Source organism: Rhamphochromis sp. 'chilingali' (assembly GCF_963969265.1).
Source record: "Rhamphochromis sp. 'chilingali' genome assembly, chromosome: 1".
Taxonomy (NCBI): domain Eukaryota; kingdom Metazoa; phylum Chordata; class Actinopteri; order Cichliformes; family Cichlidae; genus Rhamphochromis; species Rhamphochromis sp. 'chilingali'.
The window spans coordinates 40,814,013-40,832,902 of NC_137929.1; the positions used below are offsets into that span (position 1 = coordinate 40,814,013).

The 18,890-nt window shown below is 40.0% G+C and overlaps 1 protein-coding gene across 1 annotated transcript; it reads left to right on the plus strand.

The window, feature by feature from the left end:
- LOC308408200 (uncharacterized protein) lies at positions 1–7,940 on the plus strand (the record flags this gene model as incomplete). The annotated part of the gene is made up of 9 exons (XM_080900359.1): positions 1–74; positions 178–314; positions 2,224–2,518; positions 2,718–2,869; positions 2,957–3,248; positions 3,389–3,534; positions 3,760–4,003; positions 6,742–6,920; positions 7,000–7,940. 9 exons carry the CDS (start codon positions 1–3, stop codon positions 7,059–7,061), a joined length of 1,581 nt encoding a protein of 526 aa, XP_080756485.1. The 3' UTR covers positions 7,062–7,940.
- Between the last annotated feature and the right edge of the window lie 10,950 nt (positions 7,941–18,890).

Sequence of the window (18,890 nt, forward strand, 5' to 3'; positions counted from 1 at the left end):
ATGGAAACCAGGCTGGATGGTGCTGAAATCTGGATTGGAAATTCAACATCAATCAGTAACTCTAAAAGCATCAGGTGAAAGAGCTTGATTTATAACCATAAGTCAGTAATCATCATATCAGTAGGGCTTTTTTATATTCATTCTTATACTTTTTCTATTTGACTGTTTCGTACACAGGTGTGCCGTCATCTCTCACATTCCCAAGGGACAGGCGTTTTACTTTCCATGTAACTCTGTGAAGGGACGCTACGTCACTGTGTTCCTACCAGGAAGTGCAAAGGTCCTAAATCTCTGCGAGGTTGAAGTGTACTACGGTAAATACCTTTAATTCTGATTAGTGGTGCAACGGATCACGGTTGATCCGAAATCCGAACTGATCCCACTCCACGGTTCGGTACGCACGTGATTCGAACATTCGAAAAAGAAAAAAAAAGTATGTGTATGGTGCGCGTGGTGGGTCTGTCAAGCGATAGTTATGGTCAGCGCTAGCAGTCCAAGTAGCGGAGTAGAGGAGTTTGCGGTATTTAAGCAGCCTTTTGCTGCCCAATCCGACCGGGCTAAAGCTATTACAAAAGCTAATGGGGTGTTTAGCTGCAGACGGGAGGCCGTATTCCGTTGTGCAAAAAGGAGTTTAAACTGTGATGAACGTGCTTGAGCCATGCTATATATCGTCCACTTCAGTGTGACAAGATCGTTCCAAGCATGAATGAGCAGGAGAAGTTTAAAGTTATGGCTGAACTGTCCCAGGCATCTTCTGTTGCTCTAACTACAAATGGGTGGACCTCCAGGGTAACGGAAAGCCACGTGACCGTGACCGCTCGTTATATCACAGTGGAGTGGTAAATACAAAGCCCTGTACTGCCCTATAGATTACATTAGATTAGATGAAACTTTATTTATCCCTCGGGTGGGTTCCTCTGGGAAATTCAGTTTCCAGTTGCACAGCACCGACAGAAGTTGCAGAATGTGAGCAGTAATATACTGTGGCGAGCTCAGACAAGGAGGAGACAGAATTCCGTTCGGTCTTGCTCCCCCGCCCTCTTAGCCAGGGAGCACCGCCATTTATTTACATCTGCCAGAAGAACACTGCCGCTAGCTCACTGCTCAGCGCGGCAACAGCACAGCAACAACAACAACACACAGGGCGCCCTCTGACCCCGGAAGGACACACCGTCGCAGCGAGAGGGCGTCACCCGTCACTATGGCAACATAAACAAAACACAAATGTAAAAACAGAACCCCGAACAGCCCTGACCCGCTACAATACCATATATACACATATATAAATACAGAGAATACAAAAGGGATAAATAGAATAAATAGGAATAAGAATACAAGGGAATGGCACATTTCAAGTGAGTCTATTGTACATATATTTATTACTCTCAGATTTAGCCATTCTTATATTTTGCTTGTTTTATGTTATTGTATTTTTTGCACAACTCTGTTGCTTGTGAAGCTTGCACACAAGAATTTCACTCGCATGTACTGTACCAGTGTACCTGCACATGTGATGTGACAATAAAAGTGATTTGATTTATTACTCCGTTGCTTATTAACAAAAACTATTGCACAGTGAAAAGGCACTACAGCTTACTTGTTCCCCCCTCCTTTGTCCCCGTCTCCCCTCCCTCTCCCCTCCAGCGAGGAGTTAAACAGTTTAAAAAGTCCTTTGTGGGACAAAGGACTTTTTAAGTCTGCTAGTCCTTGACTTTGGCAGAAGCAACCTGTCACTGAACAGAATCCTCTGGTTGTTTATGGCCGTGTGCAGAGAATGCAGAGGCTGCCCAGCATGGTCCATAATGTCCATATGCACCTTAATTTGTTTTTGTATTAGTGAGTGAAATGAGTCTTCAGTTGAATGTTTTTTAATAGGCAAAAGATACTTAAATAAATAAATGGCGAGTCGAATTTTTGTCTTTCTTTTCGATTTTTGCTGATCCGAAAATTGATCCTATCCGTGACTTAAAACCGTGATCCGATCCAAACTGTGAGATTTTTGATCCGTTGCACCACTAATTCTGATGCTGATAAGGAAGACTATAAGTGACTATGTAAAAGTACAAATGAAGGCTTTCGTGTCAGGGTGTTTTTGATTACTGAAAAAATATAATGATGCTTTAATCCTTATTTGTTTTGGGGTTTTTTGTTTTGTTTTTTTACCAGTAAGGGTTGTCAGAGCCCAACCAAAAGAAATGATTGTTTTCTTGGTTTTCCTTCAAGGATACCCATTACCCAATGTGGCACTCAAAGGAGAAGCTGCCCAGTCATCTACACTCTCCTTTGCCACTGCGTCCAAAGCCATCGATGGCAGACGGAACTCGTTCTATAGCAATGGGTTCTGTAGCCACACGGCTGAAGACGAGACCAACCCCTGGTGGAGGGTGGACCTGCAGCGAAGCTTTACAATCACTGCTGTAAAAGTCACCAACAGAGGAGACTGCTGTGCTGAAAGACTGGATGGAGCTGAGATCAGAATAGGAAACTCACTGGAGAACAATGGAAACAGTAATCCCAGGTAATTTTATATCAGTCAACGTTCATTGTGATTTTTTTTCTGTTTGTTTTATTTTAGAATAACTTGAACAGCAATGTTTCAGCAATTAGAATATACATATTATCGACCACAGGACTAGTTAATTACTTGATGTTACTTTCTCCTTAACATGAAGTCCATAATACTAACATAATGCTGCCCCCACACTCTCTGCTGTCAGGTGTGCTTCCATCTCACATATCAATGCGGGTAAAACCTACACATACCGGTGTGATGGAGGCAGCATGGAGGGTCGCTTTGTGAACGTGTTTCTTCCTGGACAGAAGAAGACTCTCACCCTGTGTGAAGTGGAGGTGTATGCTGCCCCAGCAGGTAGAGCTTTAAGTGACTGGATCTGATCTACTGAAAGACGTCTGCCTTTTACTGATTCATGCCCATTTTTTCCTTTCAACAATTTAGTGGAGCCGCTTCAAAATGTGGCCTTAAACAGAGAAACAGTACAGTCATCCGTTAGTGCAGCATATGGGCCTTCAAAAGGTGTCGATGGATGCAGAAATGGAAACTTGGACTCAGGATGCTGTACACATACTTTAGAAGATCTGGGTCCCTGGTGGAGAGTAGACTTGTTGGCTGTCTATAAAGTCACTGCTGTCACCATCAACAACAGACAGGATGCTGTTATAGAAAGGATTCTTGGGGCACAGATCCTGATCGGGAACTCGCTGGATCAAAATGGAAACCAAAACCCCAGGTGAGATCTGATTTCTGAGCATTTCTCCATAACCATTAAGTTAAATTTTTTTCTGTACTTAAACAACAACAAGCTAATGTTTGAACATAGATTAGAAATCAAAACTGACATTTTCTCTGTTGTTTCTCTAAATCCATCAGTTGTGGCATGATCGAATCATTAGATGGTACACCAACATACACATTCCAGTGTAATGAAATGGAAGGTCGCTACGTCACTGTGATCATACCAGGAAAAAAGACTTACACAACCCTGTGTGAAGTGGAGGTGTTTGCTTCTCTATCTGGTAGGGTCTTGGGATGTTATTTTTGGAAGTTCTTTGGTTGTTGTGTGTGCTCAAATTATGGTAACATTTTTACTGTTGTTACCCTTTTTTCTATTATTTTATCTTTGCTCACAGTTAGCTTTCGGTGTCCAATTTTAATACAGAACATTGCAATTTAAGATGTTAAAATAAACGGAAAACAATAAAAAACCAAATATGGTTTCTAATAAGAATACTTCCCTGCAGTGCCAGATGTTGTCATTCCTCCACCTCCTCCCAGCCCTCCTCCGCCTGTGAGCCTGCAGCTTGGTGGCAGGAACGTGACGGTGGTGGGAGAGAGGCTCTGCTGGTCTGATGCTCTGATGTACTGTAGACGTTATTACTGGGACCTGCTCAGCCTTCACAGCCAACAGGAGCAAAGTGAGTTGGAGCAGCTGCTGGGCCTCGTTCCTTTCTCTCTCACAGACCACGTCTGGCTGGGACTGCGCAGGTACTGATAGCTATAGATTCATTTAGTTGATGTACATTTACAGATCAGTGAATCAGCATGACAAAATATAAATGAGATGGTGGAGCTCTCCAATCACAAGTGTAATAAAAAAAATCTATTAAAGAACTAGAAATAATGTCAGATGACCCCAAGGAAATCAAAGAAATAACAAAATCAAAACAAGAAAAGCTAGAAAGAAATGTGAACAATGTACACTCAACAAAAATATAAACGCAACACCTTTGTTACTGCTCCCATTCCCCATGGGATGGACGTAGAGACCTAAAATTCAGTCCAGATACACAATATAACCATCCCTCCCAAACAGTGGTCACAAATCAGTCCAAATGTGTGGTAGTGGGCACATCTGCCATATTGAGATAATCCATCCCACCTCACAGGTGTGCCACATCAGGATGCTGATCTGACATCATGAGTAGTGCACAGGTGTACCTCAGACTGCCCACAACAAAAGGCCACCCTGGAATGTGCAGTTTTGTCTCACAGCAAAATGCCACAGATGCCACAAGCAATGAGGGAGGGTGCAACTGGCATGCTGACAGCAGGAATGTCAACCAGATCTGTCGCCCGTGCATTGAATGTTCATTTCTCAACCATAAGCCGTCTCCACAGGCGTTTCAGAGAATATGGCAGCACATCCAACCGGCCTCACAACCGCAGACCTCGTGTAACCACACCAGCCCAGGACCTCCACATCCAGCAGGTTCACCTCCAAGATCGTCTGAGACCAGCCACCCAGACAGCTGCTGGAACAATTGGTTTGCACAACCAAACAATTTCTGCACAAACTGTCAGAAACCGTTTCAGGGACGCTCAACTGCATGCCCGTCGTCCTCATCGGGGTCTTGACCTGACTCCAGCTCGTCGCCGTAACAGACTTGTGTGGGCAAATGCTCACATTCGATGGCGTCTGGCACGTTGGAGAGGTGTGCGCTTCACGGATGAATCATGGTTCACATTGTTCAGGGCAGATGGCAGCTGAGAATGTCCCAGTTCTTGCATGGCCAGCATACTCACCGGACATGTCACCCATTGACCATGTTCGGGATGTGCTTGACCGGCGTATACGACAGCGTGTACCAGTTCCCACGAATATCCAACAACCTCGCACAGCCATTGAAGTGGAGTGGACCAACATTCCACAGGCCACAATTGACAATCTGATAGACTCCATGCGACGATGTGTTGCACTGCATGAGGCAAATAGTGGTCACACCAGATACTGACCGGTTCTGGGTCCCCCGACCCCCAATAGCGCAAAAAACTGCACATTCCAGGGTGGCCTTTTGTTGTGGGCAGTCTGAGGTACACCTGTGCACTACTCATGATGTCAGATCAGCATCCTGATGTGGCACACCTGTGAGGTGGGATGGATTATCTCAATATAGCAGATGTGCCCACTACCACACATTTGGACTGATTTGTGACCACTGTTTGGGAGGGATGGTTATATTGTGTATCTGGAATGAATTTTAGGTCTCTACGTCCATCCCATGGGGAATGGGAGCAGTAACAAAGGTGTTGCGTTTATATTTTTGTTGAGTGTATGAAGAAAATGAAAATAACTCCCAATTGTTCAAAGAAGAAGTGATCTCTGATAACAATAAAATTTTTCTTATAGAGTGCCAAATCACAACAACAGCCTCAAGGTGCTTTATATTATAAGGTCGACCCTACAACAATAGGCACCAAGAAAAACCCAATATTATGACCCCCTATGAGCAAGCACTTTGGCAACAGTGGGAAGGAAAAACTCCCTTTTAACAGGAAGAAACCTCCAGCAGAACCAGGCTCAGGGAGGGGCGGGGCCATCTGCTGCGACCGGTTGGGGTGAGAGAAGAAAAACAGGATAAAGACATGCTGTGAAAGAGAGACAGTAATAACACGTATGATTCAATGCAGAGAGGTCTATTAATACATAGTGAGTGAGAAAGATGACTGGAAAGGAAAAACTCAATGCATCATGGGAATCCCCCGGCAGCCTACATCTATTGCAGCATAACTAAGGAAGGATTCAGGGTCACCTGGTCCAGCCCTAACTATATGCTTTAGCAAAAAGGAAAGTTTTAAGCCTAATCTTAAAAGTAGAGATAGTGTTTGTCTCCTGAATCCAAACTGGAAGCTGGTTCCACAGAAGAGGGGCCTGAAAACTGAAGGCTCTCCCTCCCATTCTACTTTTAAATACTCTAGGAACAACAAGTAGGCCTGCAGAGCGAGGGCGAAGTGCTCTATTAGTGTGATATGGTACTGTAAATCTATAAGGCAGATGCTTTGTTTTGTTGTGTATACTCATTTCCACAGCTGCCTTTCCCAGACAACAGCAAACCTGCTCTAACATAGGGGTGGCAGAAACTTAATTGACATTATTTAATCCACAAGAAATTTGAAAGAAATTTCTATTGATTGATTTGTACACTTTGATTTGTACACTTTTTTTTTTTTGTAGTGAAATTCTTCTTATTTTCATTTCTTTTTTTATTCCGTTTGGACTGAAGTGTTATACCGGAAAGGCCAGCCTTGAGCTTGCAGAATAACAAAATGTATTTAGTGTCTTCCTGACCACACAAATTAGTAATATATATATTGTTATTTTAAAGATAAATATCAATCATGTAGCTTTTGTCAAACTCAATGTAAACAAGTGCTGCCTATGCTCTATCAATAGCAGTTTATCCATTCAGTTTAAATCTGTTCATATATTTTTCTCTGTCCAAAAGATCCCTCAGAGCAGACGAGTGGTTCTGGATGTCTGGATATTCCATGAATTTCTTAAATTGGCCACAAGATTTTGTTCCTGACAGCTACTCCAGCACCTGTGGAGGCGTGGCCAGCACGGACCACTTCCTCTGGCAGGACCAGCCCTGTGGGGAGAACCTCAACTTCATCTGCCAATCAGGTTTTACTTGCAACATGTTAAGGCTTGTGTACAACCCTTGTGCATTGCCTTAATTTAAATGTAACTCATGTCCTTTCAGGTTCGGATGATGCTGTGCAGAGAGTTTATTTCTCCAGCACCAAGGATCCAACAAATCCATAAAGGAGATGACACAGTAGAAACTGTGATGCATAGTTATTTTGTTAGAAATAGTTTATATTTGAATTTGTTTTGCACTCTCTTAAATTCTGGCAAAAATTCAGTAACTGCATAGAACACTGTTTATCTTTTTCATATCGCCAATCCTGATGACAACACATTAAGTTGAAGTCATGTGTAAATAATTTCTGTCTAAATTTTTGCTGTTTGGTTTGTACTATTGCTCATGGGAATTATTATAATTATATTTATAAAAAGCAGGCGAGCTTATTCCTTTGCATTATATATAACAATAAATGCCTGCAAAAACTAGGTCCATGTTATAGTATAGTACACTATAGTATCTGTAGTATGGACCAAAGTGATGAACTTACTCTTGTTTTCTCTTCTATGGTCACCTGGGTTGGAAAAAATTTAAGGAGCTGTTGTTATGTGTGATAAAGATTAGTTTGTGACAAATTGTAATGTGAATGTGTTTTGTTTAACATTGATAAGATGGATTTAATGGATTGATGTGTGTGTGTATGCAGCGCTAACAATACAGTGAAAAAAAAAGTTAATTGAAGTCTTCCAAATGCAGAAGTGTTAGACTGACGGTAAGAAGGTAAAGAACCTTCCAGGCCTAAAGGTGTATAGACTTCTGGGTGAGTCCAACAGATACAGGATATGATGTATGCTGGTGGTAAAAAGGTTTTAAAACTATTGATCTGAACCTTTTTGTTTGTTTGTGGAAGCAATCTGCATAAACATACATGTGTCATGAATGTGAGTGTGCTCATGAACCAAAGCAAATAAAGGAGTCCAGTATGTGATTGGTAATCCTCATAAGAACACTACAGAAGTAACAAGAAAGTCTGCCTGTCATTTAAAGTGTATCACTAATCGCTGTTTAATTTAATATAATAAATATTACACTAGCTTGGCCCATGTCCTCATTTTAGCTTTGACAGCGTTTTTTAGTAGATAAAGGCAAATGGCTTAAACATGGACTGAGCTGTGGTTTGGGGAAGGCATCGAAGGGCACAGACACGAGAACAAACAGCTTGTGTAACCTGTGGGGGTCATATGATTGGAGGCAATGTTTGGAGGCAAATATGAGTATGGGGCACTTCACTGGTATGTGAAAAATATCTTAAAATGTATTTAATGATGTAATTTTTATAGCAATAATATGAATAAATGTCATCCTAGTAATAGTATGGCTCAGTGGATAGCACTGCTGGATCACAGCAGTAGTGCTAGCACTGATCCCGATCACGATCTGTGCCCCAAGAATCCTTTCTATGTCTGTTGATAGCACTGATGAGATTTCTGGGTTGTAAACCTTGGTGGAGCCCTTCTTTGTGGAGTTTGCATGTTCTTTATTCGCCCGTTCTTTCACAGTTTTCTTTCAGGTGTTCCAGTTTCTCCTGGTGCTGAAAACATGCTTGATTGCTGCCTATGTCAGCCTAGCACACTATTACCAAGGAGAATCTCAATCTAAAGAGTTCACTCCCTCATTAAATAAATGCAAAATAAAGGAATAATAAAATTGATGCAGAACAGAGTGAATTCTACACCAGGTCCGATGTTGTTGGAATCTCAGCTGGAAATTCACCAGTGATAAGTGATACTGAAAGTAAAGAAGAAAATCATGAGATCTTTTTATTTACTGTAGCACACGTGCCAAATACTGATTCGTGCCTTATCAAACCTTTCTACAATCTTGTGGAACTGCTTTAGAATGTGCCTTTAAACAGTGCTATAGGCCATTCTACGGGCTCTCCACAGAGAGGACACTATACTCATACTGCCGAAGATCTGTCTCCCTGGTGGAGAACAGACTTGTTAGCTGTCTATAAAGTCAGTGTTGTCACCGTCATCAACATACCAGATGGTTTAATGGAAATTATTTTGGGGTCACAGATCCTAATCAGGAACGCACTTGAGCAAAATGGCAACCAAAACCCACTGTGAGATATAATTTCTGACATTTATGGATAGAATATACAGTGGGGCAAAAAAGTATTTAGTCAGCCACCGATTGTGCAAGTTCCCCCACTTAAAATGATGACAGAGGTCAGTAATTTGCACCAGAGGTACACTTCAACTGTGAGAGACAGAATGTGAAAAAAAAATCCATGAATCCACATGGTAGGATTTGTAAAGAATTTATTCGTAAATTAGGGTGGAAAATAAGTATTTGGTCACCTCAAACAAGGAAAATCTCTGGCTCTCACAGACCTGTAACGTCCTCTGTAAGAAGCTTTTCTGTCCCCCACTCGTTACCTGTATGAATGGCACCTGTTTGAACTCATCATCTGTATAAAAGACACCTGTCCACAGCCTCAAACAGTCAGACTCCAAACTCTGCCATGGCCAAGACCAAAGAGCTTTCGAAGGACACCAGGAAAAATATTTTAGACCTGCACCAGACTGGGAAGAGTGAATCTACAATAGGCAAGCAGCTTGGTGTGAAAAAATCAACTGTGGGAGCAATCATCAGAAAATGGAAGACATACAAGACCACTGATAATCTCCCTCGATCTGGGGCTCCACGCAAGATCTCATCCCGTGGGGTCAAAATGATCATGAGAACGGTGAGCAAAGATCCCAGAACCACACGGGGGGACCTGGTGAATGACCTGCAGAGAGCTGGGACCAAAGTAACAAAGGTCACCATCAGTAACACACTACAACGGCAGGGAATCAAATCCCGCAGTGCCAGACGTGTTGCGCTGCTGAAGCCAGTGCATGTCCAGGCCCGTCTGAAGTTTGCCAGAGAGCACATGGATGATACAGCAGAGGATTGGGAGAATGTCATGTGGTCAGATGAAACCAAAGTAGAACTTTTTGGTATAAACTCAACTCGTCGTGTTTGGAGGAAGAAGAATACTGAGTTGCATCCCAAGAACACCATACCTACTGTGAAGCATGGGGGTGGAAACATCATGCTATGGGGCTGTTTTTCTGCCAAGGGGACAGGACGACTGATCCGTGTTAAGGACAGAATGAATGGGGCCATGTATCGTGAGATTTTGAGCCAAAACCTCCTTCCATCAGTGAGAACTTTGAAGATGAAACGAGGCTGGGTCTTCCAACATGACAATGATCCGAAACACACTGCCCAGGCAACAAAGGAGTGGCTCCGTAAGAAGCATTTGAAAGTCCTGGAGTGGCCTAGCCAGTCTCCAGACCTCAACCCCATAGAAAATCTGTGGCGGGAGTTGAAAGTCCGTGTTGCTCGGCGACAGCCCCAAAACATCACTGCTCTCGAGAAGATCTGCATGGAGGAATGGGCCAAAATACCAGCTACTGTGTGTGCAAACCTGGTAAAGACCTATAGTAAACGTTTGACCTCTGTTATTGCCAACAAAGGTTATGTTACAAAGTATTGAGTTGTATTTTTGTTATTGACCAAATACTTATTTTCCACCCTGATTTACGAATAAATTCTTTACAAATCCTACCATGTGGATTCATGGATTTTTTTTTCACATTCTGTCTCTCACAGTTGAAGTGTACCTCTGGTGCAAATTACTGACCTCTGTCATCATTTTAGGTGGGGGAACTTGCACAATCGGTGGCTGACTAAATACTTTTTTGCCCCACTGTATATTTTATAAACATTGGCCTAAATATTTATCACTTATTTAAACAGAAACAAATAGTTTTGATTTTTTTTTTTTTAATTTGAGTTTTGAATATGAATGAGAAAAACCAGAATTGCATAATTTTCTTTGATGTTTCTCTAAATCCATCTGGTGTGCCATTATTGAATCATTAGAAGGTACTGTCCATGGGGTGGGAACTGGGCCCCAATACAGTAAGTCTGGATCAGCTCTCTGTTTAAAAAGTCCTAATCCCTGATCCTATGAGTGTTACCCAGCAGGCAATACAAAGTTCAGATGGAACTAGTGATGTGCGATACCACTGATTTCCTTTCCAATCTGATACCAAGTAAAATTCAGGGTGGTATCGACAATACTGATCCTATGTCTGTGAAGGTTCTCCTACTTATATACTGATCCTATATACTTTGTACAAAAACTTTTTTTTTTACTGTATCTTTTATTGTATCTCAAATTATATTTTCATAATGATTACAGGACATCAGATTACTTGTTCTTATCACTTAATAATGCAGAATTATCATATAGAAAAAAAAAACTGAAGCCATTTGAGCATGTTGCCTGGCTGCTAGACTGTGAGAGACATCTGTATCGCCCTAGCAGCACCTACCCCTCTCCTCTCCTCTTCTTCAGTTCACCTCAACATAAGCTCATCATATTCTGTTACATGATTTAATGTGAGGTGTTTGACGAGGTTAGTGGTGTTGCCACAACACCTCACTGTCTTGCCACATGTATCGCAAACCGTGTCTTGGTGTTTGTGGATGTAAAATACGTCCGCACATGACTCCATTTATACAGCCCTATTTCACACATGACTATGAAAGGCGGAAGAGGAAGTATTTCCTTCCAATGTAGACAATCCGAATGTTATAGTTTCTTTCCACTCTGTTCCTGTTAATGATAAACTACAAATTTACCCCAAATTACTAAAATATTGATATTTTAATATGAGAATCGATTCTAGAACATAAATGACTGGTATCGGAGGAATAGATATTTCAGTATCAATCTGCACATCACTAGATGGAACCAGTTGGGTTAGGGGCTTATTCAAACTAAAATGGTGTCATGTCTAGAGCAGGTGAGCAGGAGTCAGAAGTGGGACTCGCATCTAAGAATTAGAGGGTTTATTCACAGATAAAAAGAAGAGTACCTACTGGGGAAACTGGGACCATGTCAGATGGATTTTTCGTCATGGTTTTACCTTTAATGTCAACAAACGGTTGAGAAGAGAATGTCCACAATTTAACCTTTAATTACAGGAGTAGTCTGAGCTGATGGTAGTTTTGTTCTAATAATTAAGAGAGGGGTTAGGAAGAGAATGAGCACACCTTGGCCATCAACTTTCTTATCTCTCCTGTGCATGTATAATTCAATAGGAGAGAAGCCAGGTCCAGTAGATTTTTAGCTTATGTGTCTTTGAAAGTAGTGATCAATGAATGCAATTAAAATGTTAAATAAGGCGAGTGGAAAAATATAACAAATAAAATCAAATATTTAAACATTAAATCGTAGAAACATGCAATGGGAGGATTTGGTCTGAAGAAGAAGATGTCAGTTTGGGTGTGTTGTCATTCATGCAAACATTACTGACTAAAAATTTGCATATTCTTGGTGATCAAAACAAGTAATATGAGACTGGTAGTAAGCCAGTTTACCTGCCAGTTGGTGTATCAGTAATTACTGTGTTGTAATTAATGCCATAATACATTTGACTCGGATATTTTCTAAAGCCATGAGTGGGACTCATATTTGGAGCTTCATTGGTAAGTTAAAATATCTTAAACTTTCTTAAAAAAAAGAAACAAAGTTAAAATAAAGATGATGGCATTTATGTACACATCAGTGAGATCATTTAAAAATAATTCAGTTATTTAAATGTTTTTAATGTCTGTATGTCAACAGGCATTAACATCTGGAACACTGGCAGGTAAACTTTTCTTCTACGATCAAAACATTCTGGTACATATTTACTAAGTTCAAACTACCACATGTCAATGACTGAACAAAGAAAATAAAAATAAATAAATAAATTTGATTTTGAAAAGCACAGCATGGAGCAAAGTTACACTCGTAATAAAATGAAGCCGTCTCACTGACAGGGATGAATAAGATGCAGCTGAATAAAAATCTATATTTTTTAATCTGTTGGAAATTGCTGGAGACTCTTTGAGTTCCTGTTGACTGACAGGACATTTGACAGCTCAGAAGAAATGCATGCTTCATTCATATAAGGCCTAATAAAATTAAATAAAATAAAAAATGATTTTACAATCAGATCATGGCCAAAACACATAAGTTACTCTGTCACATATGTAACTGTGTGCATTACTTTTTTCACGCTTTACAATGCTACAGGGATTTATTAAAGTCAATATGACCTATTGGAGGAGTCACTCTTTAATACAAACTTTTATTATGGTATGTAGTAGCTTAAAGCACTGATTTCTGGCAGACGATCAGCTTTTTGGCACAACAAACAATCGGGGAAAACAATCGCAATCGTGCTGCTGTTTGACGGAAGAAGAATAAAGTAGTCGTGGTAAGCCAGTCGCATGACCACTTTAAGATGACAAACCAACAAGGTGATATATACCAGTTTTTAACCCTCCTGCCTTCTTGGGACCTTTTTGTGCCACTGCTATGTGTTAAATGGCTGCCATTTCCACTGTGTTCAGTGGAATATAACCAAACTTGCCACAGGATAGTTTTTACCTGTCAATGTTAATATTCCAGTGTGAATTCCTTAAATCAGCCTAAAATGGCTGAGCAGCAGAAATCCCCACACCCATCACCCTGGGGACCATTTTCTGCCCATTGACTTCCATTATAAACGCTATTTTTCAACCCCAAATTATCATCGTATGATTTTATTTTTTCTTCTTTTCTTGGATGTCAATGAAGACTCAGGGCCTTGAAGTTTTAATTTTTAAATTGCAAAAAAAATGCAAAAAAAATAATGGCAGGTCAAAATGTATGTTGGTGCCAATCTTTGGTCCATCTAAAGGCCTACTTATAATGACAATCACATATTACTTCAACTGGTTTTTTGTGGAAATATTTAGTTTCGTTTTTTGGTTTTTGGGGCTTATAACACAGGGCGCTCATGTAATAACACTGGGATTTGAAGGGTTAAAACAACGAAAATATAATTAAAACTTTACATGAATATTTCAGGGAGAAGTAGTTTTACAAGGTTGGCTAATTTAAAGTGGAATAAAATATGGATATATGGTCTTTTTATGGCGTGGCTGAGAATGGTCCCTAGGGTGATGGGTGTGAGTTTTTTAAAGGATGGCAGGAGGGTTAAATTGTGTTGATTGGCCACGTAAAACCAGAGTCATGATAAACAATATATACGCAGCGTTTTTTCCTGAATAGTTTCATCACGTTTAATGTCTAAGGACCGTGCTAGCAAGATCTCACTGCTTATGACCAAAAAATAAAAACACAAAACAAAAATCAGGCCTTTCGTGTTGGTGGAAAAATGCACCATGTTGACCAATCAAAAAAGTATATGGCAACATGACATTTGGTTGTTTAGGAAGAGGGGGAAGTTTTAGGAGTGACGGCGAGAGAGAGTGTGAGAGAGAGAGCAGAAAAAGAGAGAGAGAGAGAGTTTTGAGATGTGTGTTTGGAGTGTGTATTTAATGTGTTGTCTTGTGTAGTTAGTGTGTAGTGTTGTGGATAGTTTTGTGTTGTGTGTTAGAACAATGAGCTGACTGCTGTCTCCAGGTAGAAACAGGAATGATACACCTGCTGCTGTCAGACCTGCAGGTATCAGGCTGTGATGTTCTCCTTTATAATGGACAGAAATTATTTTTTCCCCAACGGCACAAATAATTTGTGGCATCTTATTGAATGCAGAACACCCGATTGTTCTGTAAATAGTTTGAAATGGTTATAAAAACAGAGGTAAAAGGTAAATGGCTGCAAATAACTTTGTTGTTTGCAAAAGTTGTCCATATTATTGTAAAATTGACAATTTATATTTGCATTTAAAGTTATGAAATATAATTCAGTAAACATGTTTGCGCTTGTTACAGTAAAAAATATAACTTTCTACTTGAATTTTATGTTTTTTGTCTGATTTTAGATCAATTGTGTTAATACAGTATGTCAAAATGGAAACATAACTGTAATTTCAGACACATGAGGTTGTGCTGAAAAGGATGATACCAAACAAGACAAAGTAAATAATATGTAAATGTGAAATTTAGAGAAAAAATCAAAAGTAGTAAAAAATGAACAATTATACCCTGGACCCCAGAGGGTAAACATTTTTTTTTAAAGTAACGCGATAGTTACTTTTCAAGTTAATAATTACTTTTAGAATCTTGTAACTCAGTTACTTAGTCAGTTACTTTTTTGAAGAAGTAACTAGTAACTATAATTAATTACTTTTAAGTAACTTGCCCAACACTGCTTATAATACATAAAATTTGAAATTGTGTCTTATACTGTGACACTACCTGTCCCTACTCACTGGACACTGATTTTAGTTGTAACTGAGAAACACAAATGTTTCATTAGCTTTTCTTATATCTTTGCACATATTCACACATTTTTTAAATCCTCAAACAAATTTTTATATTAGGCAAAAATAAACATAGTAAACATGAATTGCAGTTTTGAACATTTTAAATTTATGAAGAAAAGAAAGCTATCCAAAACTTCCTGAAAATATGTGATTGACCATTCACACAACGGTGAGATTGATAACAACTGTTCTTCAAATACATTATTTTGATTTCTACTGTACTATTTAAGTTTGTTTTTTTTTCTTTTCATCGGAGTTAGCAGTTACAAGTAACATGGGTGACAGACTCACAGGCTGCTGAGTCAACTGGAGGCAAGGAGAAGGCACATTATCACATGAAAGAGCAAAACTGAAGTGGCCTGTTTACTGGCAAATGTGAGAGGAGACTTTGTGTTATTTTTGGTCAGCAGTGGTTTTCTCCTTGCAGTCGCACATAGATGGTATTTTCTTTCAGTCTTTTTCTTATTGATGAATCACAAAATCTGACCTTAACTGAAACAAGTGAAACCTGCAGTTCTTTGTATGTCGTTCTGGGTTCTTTTTTGACATGCAGATGAATACATATGTACTCTTGGAGTATTTTCTGTTGGCTAGCCAACAGAAACTGCTCTGAAGAGTAGAAAAGCTTTATATAAGAACCATGCCATTGACATTAAACTCAGCTTAGTACAGTTTATAGTTGATCGAAGTTAACTCATGACTGAACAAGGAAGAGCCATGACTTTTAGGCACAAGGCCAGGTAGATTTAGTTAGCTTCTTTTCTCCTAATGAAATAATTCTTAGCTAAATAAACAGTTTCTTGTATTTACTCATTATTTTTGTCTATTGTTACATTTTATTTGATGGCACAAAACATGTAACTGAAATCAGAAAGGGCAGAAATACTTTTCGGGCTGACATAAGGCGGACATGCAAGGTCTACACTGTACATACATATTTGAGCCATTAACTCATATTAATTAGTCAATTGTTCTAATAACCTCTCCACTTTTCATTTAAAAATAAATTAACACTCCTAGAAGAAACTTTTGCAAACACTTCAGGGGTGAACTAGGTGCTGCTATTGTGACTCTACATTCAGTGCAATATGTAGTAAATTGCCTGTTGCAAACCTCCACAAATACAAATATAGGAACTCCTAATTTGACACTTGACCTGGATTTATATGCATTTGTTTGTTTTTATTAATAACCACTTTTTAAAAATCATTTAGGTCAACTTCTTTACAACCTGGCACTGAAACAAAAAGCTGTCCAATCTTCAACCAGTGGCACTGTGGGTATTGCTGGTAAGGCAGTTGATGGAAACAGAGATGCAAACTATCAAAGTGGGTCTTGTACACTTACCAATGTAGAATCTGATCCCTGGTGGAGGGTAGACCTGGTAAATGTGTATACAATTGGGACTGTAATGATAACCAATAGACAGGAATTGGAAAATGGGCTGGATGGTGCCGAAATCTGGATCGGAAATTCAATAACAATCAGTGACCCTGAAAGTAACAGGTGACAGAGCTTGATTTATAACCGTAAGTCATTATTTATCATATCAATAGGACTTATTTATATTTATTCTTTACTTTTTCATTTTGAATGTTTCATACACAGGTGTGCCGTCATCTCCCACATTCCCAGCGGACAAGCGTTTTATTTTCCATGTAACTCTGTGAAGGGACGCTACGTCACTGTGTTTTTACCAGGAAGTGCAAAGGTCCTAAGTCTCTGTGAGGTTGAAGTGTACTACGGTAAATACCTTCAATTCTTTACTTAATTCTTTATTTTTTATTTATATCAGTAAGGGGTGTGACCTGGGGCGGTCCTGACCCATTTTGTGCCATTGGCGAACCCTCCCTCTACCGCCCCCCTTTGAGAAAAGCAGACAAATCAACAATACACCTTTTCCAATTAATATGTAATTAATATTATATTGAAAACAGTCCAAAAGATTCAATAAACCACATCTGTGTCTACTGTCTGTCTACTGTTTACTATCATAGCCAAATTGCTAACAAACGAACCCCCCCAGAAGTTGATTCTGTTCATCTGGACATAACATTTTCAGTGGGAGAAACATCTCGTCACTCATCCAAGTAACTTGTTTTTTTTGTGTGTCCCGTTTGGATCTTTAGCCATCAGACTTGTTGTCTTAAGGCCAAGAAAGATGCCAAGCGGATTTATTTTACCAAGTGGATCATCATGGCCTTGCCATATTGGTCCATTTGATTGACCTTTATTATAATTATGTATTTATTTTATTTTCGGTTGATACAAACGGGACAGACATGACTGGGGGATAGGACAGGGAGAAAGAATGAAAGAAAGAGAGGGAGAGAAAGAAAACCAAAGGGGAGAAGGGACGGTGAGAAAGGGGGGAAGAAAGAAAAACAAACAAAACACCTGGATCACCTGCATGGAGAAAAAAAAAACAGAAGAGAAAGCAAACAAAAAAAGCGCAACATAATAAATACAGCACCATCACAATAAACTAGCTAGCAGTAGATAACAGTAGATACTAAATATTAAACGATATTGTGCAGCATGCAAGATAGACAGTGCACAATGTGCTTTGAGGCAGCAGCCAAGAAAGGTGTAGTCCGTGTCTGTGAACACCCGTGTGTACACCCGTGTGTACACCTGTGTGGATCAGCATGCTTGTATTCCAATGATCAAAGCTCATTGATCAAAGACCACTGATCAATGGCCATGAGTACCATTCAGAGAGAGTTGGGGAATCGCTGCAATCACAGCATTGTAAGATGGTGAAAGAGATGGTGCTCGGGCCAGCCAGAGAATCCCCGTCGCTCCGCCCCTCTCCTCCATGTGCAGCAAGCAGCAGGCGCACCAGGCTCACCACGCCAAAATGCAATGGTATGATATCGGGGAAGCATGCGTACGAGCAACTTTTTTTTGTTGTTGATGCCATGATGCCACCCCCACCACAATACTGCTCTGGGCTCCCACCGATGTCGCCCATATCAATAACTGCCACAGGTGGAAAACTCTGAAACTGCACAAAAAACATGTTTGTCTTTTTTAAAAACTCCGTTCTGATAATGCATTGACTTGGACTCATATACAACTGTACCTCTGATTTCTGTTTAAAATACTGCTGGCTGGTTCATAACAGTTGGTCATAGTAATATTACTTGTACTAAATATGTCGGATTATTAATTTTTGCCCTTGACAACCGCCCATGTTGTCCATTTCAAAAACTGCCACTGGGTGTGAGAGCCCAACCAAAAGAAATTATTGTTTTCTTGGTTTTCCTTCAAGGATACCCATTACCCAATGTGGCACTCAAAGGAGAAGCTGCCCAGTCATCTACACTCTCTGTTGCCACTGCGTCCAAAGCCATCGATGGCAGACGGAACTCGTTCTATAGCAATGGGTTCTGTAGCCACACGGCTGAAGACGAGACCAACCCCTGGTGGAGGGTGGACCTGCAGCGAAGCTTTACAATCACTGCTGTAAAAGTCACCAACAGAGGAGACTGCTGTGCTGAAAGACTGGATGGAGCTGAGATCAGAATAGGAAACTCACTGGAGAACAATGGAAACAGTAATCCCAGGTAATGATGAATTTATATCAGTCAATGGTCATTATGATTTTTGTTTATTTATTTGTTTTATTTTACATTAATTTGAACAGAAATATTTCAGAGATTACAACATAAATAT